Source organism: Symphalangus syndactylus, chromosome X, assembly GCF_028878055.3.
Source record: "Symphalangus syndactylus isolate Jambi chromosome X, NHGRI_mSymSyn1-v2.1_pri, whole genome shotgun sequence".
NCBI classification, from domain to species: Eukaryota; Metazoa; Chordata; class Mammalia; order Primates; family Hylobatidae; genus Symphalangus; species Symphalangus syndactylus.
This window is the reverse complement of record NC_072447.2, coordinates 87,137,068-87,150,057: the sequence shown is the minus strand read 5'-3', so window position 1 is coordinate 87,150,057 and position 12,990 is coordinate 87,137,068. Positions and strand designations below refer to the sequence as shown.

General features: G+C 36.8%; 1 protein-coding gene across 3 annotated transcripts in view; it reads left to right on the top strand.

The window, feature by feature from the left end:
* The window catches only part of BRWD3 (bromodomain and WD repeat domain containing 3), a 141,507-nt gene that overhangs the window by 7,726 nt on the left and 120,791 nt on the right, over positions 1-12,990 (top strand). For 2 of the 3 annotated variants that reach the window (XM_063634255.1, XM_055266825.2), the window contains exons 5-6: positions 8,632-8,782; positions 10,431-10,529. The exons of the other annotated variant lie outside the window; for it this stretch is intronic. In XM_063634255.1, coding sequence (XP_063490325.1) covers positions 8,632-8,782; positions 10,431-10,529 — 250 coding nt within the window. The remainder of the gene's footprint in view (positions 1-8,631; positions 8,783-10,430; positions 10,530-12,990) is intronic. 3 annotated transcript variants of the gene reach the window in all.

Here is a 12,990-nt window from a genome sequence, read left to right as displayed (position 1 = left end):
TAAAATTTATTTTTATTTTTTTAAGATGGAGTCTTGCTCTGTCGCCCAGGCTGGAGTGCAGTGGCACGATCTTGGCTCACTGCAACCTCTGCCTCCCAGGTACAAGTGATTCTCCTTCCTCAGCCTCCCAAGTAGCTGGGATTATAGGCATGCGCCACCAGGCCTGGGTAATTTTTGTATTTTCGGTAGAGGTGGAGTTTCACCGTGTTGGCCAAGGCTGGTCTTGAACGCCTGACCTCCAGTGATCCACCCACCTCGACCTCCTAAAGTGTTGGGATTACAGGCGTGAGCCACCATTCCTGGCCCTTAATATTTTTATAAAGTAAGAGGCATATAAAACAGTACTATAAAAAAAGAATATTTCAAATGTTAGTGTCAGAATTGAACTCAGAATGAGTGAGCTGTGTCTGTGTTAACACAAACATGAATGTATGTCAAAAGATATTTAGTGTAATATGCATTTTTTATGAATGCCAGTGTAACACTGGTGTAGTATTCACTTTTTTTTTAACAAATGGGAAGTTTATTGTGAGTCATATGTTTTATTGCAGGGATTCTCAACCCTTCTGATTGTATCCTGAATTTATTTTCTATATATTATTGAGATTTATTTACTTAATTATTTGAGACAGAGTTTCACTCTGTGGCCCAGGCTGGAGTGAAGTGGCACTCACTGCAACCTCCACTTCCTGGAGTCAAGCCATTCTCCTGCCCTAGCTTCCAGAGTAGCTGGGATTACAGGCATGCACCACCATGCCCACGTAATTTTTTGTATTTTTAGTAGATGTGGGGTTTCACCATGTTGGTCAGGCTGGTCTTGAATTCCTGACTTCAAGTGATCAGCCCACCTACGCCTTCCAAAGTGTTGGGATTACAGGTGTGAGCCACCACACCTGGCCTATTTTCTCGTATTTTAAGTTACCCTGTTTAAAATGTTTTCTCGGCCGGGCGCGGTTGCTCACGCCTGTAATCTCAGCACTTTGGGAGGCCTAGGTGGGTGGATCATGAGGTCGGGAGTTCAAGACCAGCCTGGCCAAGATGGTGAAACCCTGTCTCTACTAAAAATACAAAAAATTAGCCAGGCGTGGTGGCAGGCGCCTGTAATCCCAGCTACTCCAGAGGCTGAGGCAGGAGAATCCATTGAATTTGGAGGGTGGAGGTTGAAGTGAGCTGAGATCTCGCCACTGCCCTCCAGCCTGGGTGACAGAGTGAGACTCTGTCTCAAAAACAAAACAAAACAAAACAAAACAAACAAAAAAAAAACGATGTTTTCTCATGCCCTTTAGTATTCGCCATTGTGTTTTATAGTTAGCTGGGTCTCAATTATTTGTTCAGTTTTCTTAACTTTTGTTAGAAGCATGATATATATATATATATTTGGTTTATTTTATCTGCTAGTTGGTACTGAGTTCTTTTGTTGGACCTTTCTCTACTGAGTACCTACTAGAATGTGGGTGGGTCCCCTGTCCTTGTCTTAATTTAATCTGCCCTCAGGTTATAGTGCTTTTTAGTGCTTTCTTGAGGCAATATAAGCCAGAGAATACTTGACCCTAGGAGGGTCGCTTCTGGTTGTCTCTTTCTTGAGGAAATCTTAAAACTAATAAAAAGAAAAAGAAATGCTATGCATAATGATTAGCATTTTCAAAGGTGAGTGATAGGAAGTTTTAACATTTTGTAACTGCAACTAGAGAAAGGCCTGCCTGCTGTCTTTTTTTTTTTTTCCCTGCCCAGTTTTTCACTTCTCTTTCAAATTCAGCAACCATTAAAATACAGCATTTGATTTAGGTTATTGTAGACATCAAAAAGAGAAAACCCAGTTAATTTTTTGTTTTCTTTTATGTTCAAAGAGAAAAACCAGTTAATTTATGTTTTCTTCCAGTCTTTTTTTGTACAAGTATTTGTATTTGTATTTTTTTTTTTTTTGAGACAGCATCTCACTCTGTTACCCAGGCTGGAGTGCAGTGGCTTGATCATGGCTCACTGCAGCCTCCACCTCCTGGGCTCAATCGATCCTCCTATCTCAGCCTCTGAGTAGCTGGGACTACAGGCATGCACCATCATGTCTGGCTAATAATTTTATTTCTTGTAAAGACGGGGTCTCACTTTTTTTTGCCCAGGCTGGTCTTGATTTCTTGGGCTCAAGCGATCCTCCTGGGATTGCAGACCTGAGCCACTGTACCCTGGGGTTTTTCATTAAAACAAACAGAAAAAAGCCCTTCTTAATGAGGAGATATTACGCGCTAGTTATCATGCAAAATTTTATTGGGTTGGGGTGCCTTTCTCTTTGCTTGGAATGCCCTCCTTTCCCTTTCTGTCTTATGAACTTTTCGTATATTTTTTAAGGGTGAAACTGGACAGGAACCCTTAAACCTCCAGGCAAAATTAGGTGTACCTTACTTCTTTGCTTTCTTAGTTCTCTGTACTGACCTCTGGGCACTTGCAGCTTAATTTGTTTCTATTTACTGTTTTGTTTGCTCCTCTAAGACTATGGGTTCCCTTAGGGCAGCAATTTAATCTTCTTTCCATTGCTTTCCTATACTTTAAATGGCTGAATGAATGCATGAGTGGATGACTGTCTTTGTCCAGATGAGGAAGTTCAGGCTCAGAGAGGCTAAGAAACTTTGCCTAAGGTCATATAAGTAGTAACTGGGGATGCTGCAAAGATTCAAATCAATCCCTCTGCTGGATCATACTGCCAGAAAAGAGTAACAGCTAGTAAATTTTAGAGCTTGAATAATCCAGGCTTCAGACTTCAAAGTACCCTGTTATCTCTGTAGTACACTTACATTGATGTAAAGCTTTGCTGTATTTTTCAAAATCCATTTTGTTTTCTGTCCCTAAAGAGCAAAAGATTACATGACTAACTTTTGTATATGCCTGTTCTGTCCTCTAAATCAATCAATCAATCAATCAATCCCAGGCAAAATGTTACATTTTACTTTTTGAGCATGCAATCCCAGTTTGCTTCTTCATTTAACTTCTGTAGCCATGGTCTTGGAAAACAAGTAGCATATTCTCTGCTGTATTTGTTTTTTAGAGTTACTTGTCTGATACTATTATTTTTAAAAGCCAGGGTAAACAAGTATTTTTGGTGTTTGAAACTTAGTATTTCGGATGTAGCTCCTGGTGCAGTCCTGGCCTCCTGAGATTCGCTACCTTTTACATTTTATTCAGTGCCCGGCTGGATTTCTTTTAACTAATTATGATGAATAGTATCATCTCCGTGGGTTTTCTAGTTTTCTCAGTTGTCATAATGATTCTGAAGTATGGTAATTCAGTTATTAGATTTGCTCTTTAGGTCAGCCAGTCTAACTATCAAGAAGGTTTATAATCTAGGGTTAATTTAATGTCTTTCAGTTTATTCAGATTTACAGTTTTCATTGCTTTGCAGCTTTGTGTTAATGATTTCTATCATTATAATTTTTCAACTGCCTTAAGAGGACAGTAGTAGAAAGAGCGGTGGGCAGAGAAACCCAGATTCCTGTCTTGTTTTATTGTAACAATTGGACAAGGCACTTTACTTCTGGATCTGTTTTCTCTTCTGTAAGGTGTGGGGTTAGGTTGATTATACATAGGGATCCTTACGTTTCAGAGATTCCATAATTTAACTTTTAGAGCTGTTTTATAGAATAATATAGAAGTTTGAATTATACTCTTAACAAAAACCTTTTTTGGTAGAGATGGAGGTCTCACTATGTTGCCCAGGATGGTGTTGAACTCCTGGCCTCAAGTGATCCTCCCGCCTCTGTCTCTCAAGTGCTGAGATTACAGGCGTGAGCCACCACACCTGGCCTCGTATTATACTTTTTTTTTTTTTTCTGTATTATACACTTAAACTTTGTTTATAGAGAATGTTTTTCTTCTGCAGGCCTCAGAGCACTTAACTGTTCCGAGTCAGCCATTATATTCCAGAGAGATAAATGTAGTTAAATGACTGAAATTAGAATGTTTGAGCTTTAAACAAAAAGAGTGGTTTATAATATTAAGACATGAATTTTATAGGCTATAACAATATAGATTTATTTAAAAATGTAAAAAAAAACTATTCAGGGTAGGTAAGAGTTCTTATTCTGAAAAGATCACCTTTAAAAAGTTCCAGCTTTAATGAAAAGCAAATAGATTCAAGTAAGCAGTTAACTACCCTTATAAGACCTAAAGTTTGATTTAGAAGAAACATTTTAAGAACTATATCGATATAGTTTGGAAGCCTGCTAATGTGGTTTGAAGGAGAAACTAGCATGTTTAAACTCAAAAGATTGTTATTGCCATTATTTTGATCGAATCTGTTTCTCTAGTGTTACAATCATATTTTATTTATTTATTTGTTTATTTAATTTATTTTTTTGAGGTGGAGTCTCGCTCTGTTGCCCAGTCTGGAGTGCAGTGGCGTGATCTTGGCTCACTGCAACCTCTGCCTCCCGGGTTCAAGTGATTCTCCTGCCTCAGCCTCCCGAGGAGCTGGGACTGCAGGCGCCCACAGCCATGCCCAGCTAATTTTTTGTATTTTTAGTAGAGATGGGGTTTCACCGTGTTTGCCAGGATGGTCTCGATCTTCTGACCCTGTGATCCACCCGCCTCGGCCTCCCAAAGTGCTGAGATGACAGGCGTGAGCCACCGCACCTGGCCATATAATCAAATTTTTATTGATTTTAGAGAAAAGGACTTTTTCAATGTAACTGCTTAGAAATCGAGCAATTTTCTGTTGTATAGAGTGAAAATCAAACTTGTTTATTGTACAAGTCTTTAAAGGGATAGTTAGGAGTAAGTTGTATTTGCTGAATATATGGACCTCATTTGTAACCATTAATGATTCTGTATTTTTGAATTATTACTGAGTAATTGATAAAACTTTTTATATAATTAGCTGAAAACCAAACATCATTGTTTCTATAAAATGAAATAGCCAGGGAGCTTAAGATATCAGTTTAAGATGTAACTCCAACAAATTTTCTTTTCTATAGGAGGGTAACTCTAAAAATTCTAATTATAGAACTCCCATTTTCTGGATTGTATATGCTAAATATGTTGTATTTCTAGGGTAGTTAAGTGAAGTTTTTATGTAACAACTGAATATCTTGAGTTGGTCCAGAGGATTAAAAAAAATAATTACCAGTAAAGATGTCAACAATTACTCTATGTAAAAGCCCTCTTACAGCATTTACTTGATGAAAAAATAATGGCTGATAGCAGAAGCCCAGTTTATCTAAGACAGTTTTGGGAAAAAAGGCATAAGCTGTTATAGTTGTTAATATGCAGCACCTTAAGACTTTTTTTCCAGATACATATTTTAAGGGTACTGATTATATTTGCATGTAGTCATATTTAGGAAATGCCTTAATGTGCGGGGTATGAATTATAAACTAGGATTTTAGGATATCACTCTGTAGATGATAGGAAATCACTTATTCTTATTTTTATTTTTATTTTTTGTAGAGATGAGGGTGGTGCTATGTTTACCAGGCTAGTCTCGAACTCCTAGCTTCAAGCAATCCTCCCTCCTTGGCCTCCCAAAGTATTGGGATTACAGGCATGAGCCATCGTTCCCAGCCATGAAGTATTTTTTAGATTGAATCATCAGCTGCATTGACTTTAATATTACCTCTATATTTTTCTGAAACATAGCTCTGTATAGTTGTTTGCTTGGAAGAAAAACTAAAGATATGAGAATTAATGGAAACAATTTACTTAATCCTCTGTCCTGATGCATAAACTAAACCCTGGAGATGCAAATCTGAAATAATCTGATTACCATTCTTCGGGAGCATCATGACAGTTGCACAGGCTTCAATTATTTTGGTAGATTCAAATTGTTTTTTGAAGGAACTTACCAAAGATATATAGCAGAATATAATTTAAAACAGAAATAATCACAGGTGATTCACTTATGTTACCAGAATTCTGAATACATGTTGGACTGTGGTTCTTTGACCTGTGTTTCCTAGGAAAACAAAAAAGGCAACCTGATACGAGAATTTGAGATTTTTCCTCCAGGAATTCTTACAATAACATTGATTAGGTCGGGCGCGGTGGCTCATGCCTGTAATCCCAGCACTTTGGGAGGCTGAGGTGGGTGGATCACGAGGTCAGGAGTTCGAGACCAGCCTGGCCAACATGGTGAAACCCCGTCTCTACTAAAAATACAGAAATTAGCTGGACATGGTGGCTTGCGCCTGTAATCCCAGCTACTCGGGAGGCTGAGGCAAGGAGAATCACTTGAACCCAGGAGGCGGAGGTTGCCGTGAGCCAAGATCGTGCCACTGCATTCCAACCTGGGTGACAGAGCGAGATTCTGACTCAAAAAAACAAAAACAAAAACATTGATTATAGTTAGACTTTACTTTGATTTTTATTCATTTATTCAACAAATATTTATTTAGTCCTGCTTTATGCCCAGCACTTTTTTGGGTGCTAGGAATACAGCATTGAAGAAAACACACAAAATATCTTCTCTCATGGTGATCACCAGAGATGATTTAGAAAATTATTCTTTTGTGTTTTATTGTTGTTCTTTGTTTTTGGAGACAGGGTCACCCAGGGGCTGGAGTGCAGTGACATGAACACAGTTCACTGCAGCCTTGACCTCGTGGGCTCAAGCAATCCTCCCACTGCAATCTCCCGAGTAGCTGGGACTACAGGCATGCCACCATGCCCGGCTAACTTTTTTTGTTGTTGTTCTTTTTTTTTTCACTTATTTTCATTCAGAGCCATAATTTTTACATTTTTTTGTAGGGATGAGATCTCACTATGTTGCCCGTGCTGATCTCGAACTGCAGGGCTCAAGTGATTCTCCTACCTTTGCCTCCCAAAGTGCTGGGATTACAGGCATGAGCTACCATTCCCAGCCTATTGTTGTTCTTGATTGACCTGGTGGTAATACTATTGATGTGTGTCCTATTCAATGGCACATATATACACACACACATATGTATATGTATACATATACATATATACACATACATGTATAGATACACGTAGGTATCTATACATATAAACATGCGTATACATGTATATATACATATATGTGTATATATGCCACTGAATATATATACATATATGTATATATGTGTGTATACACGTGTGTGTGTGTGTGTGTGTACACAATTATAGCACTTACAAAAATTGACATTATAGCCAGAAGTAGATTTTAGGACCTATTTCAAGATGAGGATGTAGATGTTCACTTTATCTAAAGATTTTTAATATTCTGGTTTTTCTTTTTACTGTTTTAACAAGTATTTATGAAACACCTCAGGGATTTGTACATTAGCTTAGATTAAAAATGCAACACGATTTTTGTTGTTTTATAGTTTCATTCTTATCTATATATGGTATCTAATGTCCAGAATTTTACTTGTTTTTTTAAAAACAAGTTTTTGTTTCAAGGAATTTTGGCTACATAGCTGAGTTATTTAAAGCATAGTATTTATAACATTGTTAGTTTTATACCCTTTTGGAAACAAATTAACTTTAATAGGAAAAATAGTTTTGCTTTATTGGTTGTTGGTTTGGTGCAAGTAATACCTTTCACTTGTATTCTTATCATTTGTATAGAATCTAGGTCTTCTGATTTTGGATCAGTTCATCACTACTGAATGAATCAAGTAATAGAGAGTTTACTCATTACCTGTGTGCGTTTTTGATTTTGGCATGTTAGTCGCTTTGTAATACTTATTTCATAAGATTAACAGCTAAGCAAATGACTTGATCAAGACATTTAAATGTATATTAGAGTGCCATGCCATGTAAATGTTGTCATATCATTTAAATGTGCTTATTTTGTGACTGTTTCTTAAATTTGGTCAATTATTAAATATTTAAAAATTTCTCTTCCTGATTCCATATGTGTATGGAATATATATATGGAAAATATGTATCTATGCACACATATATATATATATATTTTTTTTTTTGAGTTGAAGTCTCTCTCTCTCACCCAGGCTGGAGTGTGGTGGTGCAATCTCGGCTCACTGCAACCTCTGCCTCTGGGGCTCAAGTGATCCTTTCACCTCAGCCTCCCGAATAGCTGAGACTACAGGTGCAGCCACCATACCCAGCTAATTTTTGTATTTTTTGTAGAGATGGGGTTTTGTTGTGTGGCCCAGGCTGGTATCAAACTCCTGGGCTCAAGCCATCCGCCTGCCTCAGCCTCTAAAAGTGCTGGGATTATCTGCCTGAGCTACTGTACCCGGCTCTGATTCCATATTTTATTTATTTATTTACTTTTAATTTCTTTTTTTGAGTCAGAGTCTCGCTGTGTTGCCCAGACGGGAGTGCGGTGGCACAATCCTGGCTCTCTGCAACTTCCACCTCCTGGGTTCAAGTGATTCTCCTGCCTCAGCCTCCTGAGTAACTGGGATTACAGGCGTGCAGCACCACGCTTGGCTAATTTTGTATTTTTAGTAGAAATGGGGTTTCACCATGTTGGCCAGGCTGGTCTCCAATTTCTGACCTCAAGTGATCCACCTGCCTCAGCCTCCCAAAGTTTTGGGATTACAGGCGTGAGCCATCGCACCCAGGCCTGATTCCATATTTTAAATCTGTACTTTGCTCTATAAGTTTAGTAGTGGAATAGATTTATATTTTTAAACCAAATAAATGTGTTTTTCCTGTGTTTTATTTATACTTTTTTAGGTGGCAGCAAATGCACACATTCCTCCAGACTACCTCCTTAAAATTTGTGAGAGAATTGGTCCTTTACTAGATAAAGAGATCCCTCAGAGTGTTCCTGGGGTACAGACATTATTAGGTGTTGGTCGGCAGTCTCTGCTACGGGATGCCAAAGGTGAGATTTTCAGAATTTAGGACTCTGATATCAGAGGAAGGAGTGGAGAGTAGCTTATTTTTAGGTTGAGTAAATGTTCCCATGCTTTTCTAAATACTAGTTTTTCTTATCTTGCCAATGTTGTTTTTCTTTTCTTAGTGTACAAGTAAATTTTTAGAGACCTAAAAAGGAGTCCTTTTGTGTAAAAGTGAATATATATAGGTAAAGAATATAAAATACCTTTGTAATCATGGAATAGAGATCTCAAAGATTGCTGCTTTAATACAGTATAAATACTTACAGTATTCTTTCATTATAATGTTCTTACTCTTTATTAGTTTTGATAATGTCATCCTAATGATATTGTGCTTTTCGTAACAGGTAAATCAAAATTATATGTACAATTTTAATATTTGAACATATTTAAGCAAAAATATCAACCCATCAGTAATTTTTTGAGACTGAGTCTTGCTCTGTCACCAGGCTGGAGTGCAGTGGTGCGATCTCGGCTCACTGCAACCTCCACCTCCCAGGTTCAAGCAGTTCTCCTGCCTCAGCCTCCCAAGTAGCTGGGACTACAGGTGTGCGCCACCTCGCCCAGCTAATTTTTGTATTTTTAGTAGAGATAGGGTTTCACCCTGTTGGCCAGGATGGTCTCGATCTCTTGACCTTGTGATCCGCCTGCCTCAGCCTCCCAAAGTGCTGGGATTACAGGTGTAAACCACTGTGCCTGGCCTCAGTAATTGTTAAATAAGCTTTTCTACTCTGCTGATTTTCAGTGTTTTACAGATTTTTCCCAAGTTTTACCTGGAACCTCAATATGTCAAACATATAAAGTGGTATTTGATAAACATAAAAATGTAAAATTAGGCATTAAAGATGCCTATTGGAGTAATAAATACTTAAGGTCTAGCAGCCCATTTATTTCTATGTTTTGTTTAATTAGCATACTATTTTTAAAAATCCTAATTCTCCAAGATAAACTGTTGTGTAATGATACCAGATTTTAAGCATCTCATTTTATAATTTAAGGAAATTCTTAATTGAGTTTATTTGGAAGCTTTCAAGAGAGCTTTTGGCTTTTTGTTTTAAAGCCAAGTTATTAGTAATATTTAATATTTCCTTACATTTTTTGACTTAAACATGAAAGAGAAAAAAACACAGCTATTTATAATCAGTTACCATCTGATATGCAGTGCTGTTATCTGTTATGACACAACTGGCAAGTATTTCATAATACGAGCATGTACCCAAGTATAAATATGCCTGAATTTTCCCTAGCATACTTGTGCTATAGTTATATCCTTGCTTATACGGTTTTATATGAACAGATGTGTAAGCCTAAAGATCAAGAAGAACTGATGTAAACTTTAAAGCTTATTAATCTGTGACATATTTATATAAGATTCAAATATGTGCATTAAAAAAGCTTTAGTTCAAGACTAGCTTAGAAATAAAATATCCAGATGATATGTTAAGGTGTTGGGTGTTTACCAGTTATAAATTTAGTTTATAACGTGTTCAAATATGTGCCTATTATTTTTATTTTGGTTTAATAATTGAAAATGTATTCCAACAAATGAAATTAAAATCAGACATTTGCTTCTGAGACATGGTTAAAAAAAAAAAACTGCTCTATTCCTTAGCAACCTTTGTTCTTTTTATGTAGACTGTAAGAGTACACTATGGAATGGGTCTGCTTTTGCGGCTCTGCATAGAGGCAGACCTCCAGAACTACCTGTAAATTATGTGAAACCTCCAAATGTGGGTGAGTAATACACCTGTGTGTTATAAACAGATTGTTGATTCTTTCCTTCCTGAACTCATTAGGAAGACAAAAATAGGTACCAAAATTAAATTTGAAGCATAAACAAACTGTTTACATTCCTGAGGAGTTTCATGGCTAGTCCAGATTTTTTAAACATTTTTACTTAAAGCAAATATAATGTTTTATAAAAGGTGATCTTTGTTTTCTTTATTTCATTTCACTTCACTTCTTTCTTAGCAGAAACTTTTTTTTTTAATATAGTATAGACGTTTTTAGCTGTATGGTTGTCTATTTACATGTCTATATGCTGAGTTTCCCAAACAAAAGTACATTATTTATATGTGTTGTTTTCCAAAATTATAATGATGTTATACATTTTTATATGTCTGTATTAAGACAAAAAGTCACCTTTCTTGGTTCCAGTTTAATGAAATTCACGTCTCATTCAAATTATTCTTGGGACATCTCTGGCCAGACCATTATGAAGAAATACTAGTAGTGGTTCCCAAAGAGATCTAGATACAAAACTATTTATATTAAAGTTCGCCCTCACAAAGTATGTGCAAAACCAAGGTGCTGGGTGAGTAATTGCTCCTCTGCTCCATTACTTTCTCGCTCTTCTAAAAAATTACGTTATTTTATATATAGTGCCTACAGAATATGCCTAAAATTTGAAAGGGATGAATTTCAGATAGAAAAATATGAATACTTTTTTAAAAGGAATACTTCTTATACATTAAGCTTATGTAGTTTATCCTCAGAGGTTAAGTAAATTGAAGCTAGAAATATTTCTTAAGATATATTTAGACAAAATCATTGATTAGACATACATAGGACTTATTCAGGGAAATTGGATACTCTGACGTATATTGCTAAAAATACTCTTCCATAGCCTGGATGTTACTTGGAAAAGTTGAGTCTCATTGAACATGGTGTTGCTAACTTTTTTTTTTTTTTCCTTTCAAGAGTTGTTTGTTTATCCACCAGAATTTTCCAGTGTTCACTTTCCCTTAAAGCTTTAGTCATAATTAATATATTGAATTGAGATAACTTTTGTTATTCATGCATATACTTATTTTCAAAATACGGTATTTTTAGCTATACTGTCAACATTATTTTCTAGTATGTTATGCTTCATGGGTCACATGTGAAATGCTGAAGAGCAACCATTACAATATTAGATTTACAGGCTTTCTTTATCCCTTCTTCCCTTCTCTCGCCTTTTTTTTCTTTTAACTAAGCATATACTTTCAAACTTCTGCTGGTTTTGTAAAATAAACTCTTTACACTCATTTGAATCCGTTTGTTCTTTTAGTAATTGCTTAGGAATTGTCATGGCCTTGGCATTGATGCTTTTAAATTCATTTTAAATCTGGCATGTTATTTGGGGAGGAGCTTTTAGAACAGAGGCAATTCGATCATGATGTATTTTCTTGTAGTACCTGGTACTCAAGATGCCTAAGTTTAAGTTATTTAGAATTCAAAGCCTGACAAAAACTAAGATGGATATGAAATCTTTCCAGTTTGTGATTTGAGGCAGTTTTCTCTTTGTGGGTCATAGTTCTCTATAGCTACTTTCAAGTCAATCAGTTTTATAGGTTGCCAATCTAAACAAAACTTAATCACGAAGGTATATCTTTTTTTTTTTTTTTTTTTTGAGACAGAGTCTCACTTCTGTCTCTTGTCACTCAGGCTAGAGTGCAGCGGCATGATCTCTGCTCACTGCAACCTCCCCCCTCCCTCGTTCAAGCGATTCTTCTGCCTCAGCCCCCTGAGTAGCTGGGATTACAGGCATGCACCACCACACCCGACTAATTTTTGTATTTTGTATTTTTAGTAGAGATGGGGCTTCATCATGATGGCCAGGCTGGTCTTGAACTCCTGGCCTCAAGTGATCCACCCGCCTTGGTCTCCCAGAGTGCTGGGATTATGGGTGTGAGTCACTGCGCCTGTCTGGTATATCCTCTTGAAAGTTCTGTTGAATCTTAGGACTATAAAGAATTGACACTGTTTTTCGGAAAAAAAAAAAAAAAAAAAAGGAGTTCCATGGTCAAGTAAATGTGGCAAACAGCTTTTTAAAAATGGGGAAACGTTGAATGAATGGAGGACTTTTCATAGCTTTTCATATGTTAAAATGCATTGCTCACTTTATAGGGAGCATTTCCCAAGTAATTTAAGCATGGAAACTCTTTCCAGAATATCTGTTATGATCCTGGAAACAGATCTAAAGATCCTGTAAGTTCCTGGGAACAGATTTGGGGAACTTGGTTGTAAACCCTTCTGTTTGCAGCAGAGAAACCCAAAGCTCAGAGAAGTTATTTGATTGGGCTAAGTTACATTGCTTGTCTTCTAAATAGACTATCTATCATATTCATGGTCAGATGTCACCATATTTTCTTGGTATGACAGATTTATACCTAGAGAGCTCCAAAGATAGAGTATTAGCTGTGGTACTTTTTTT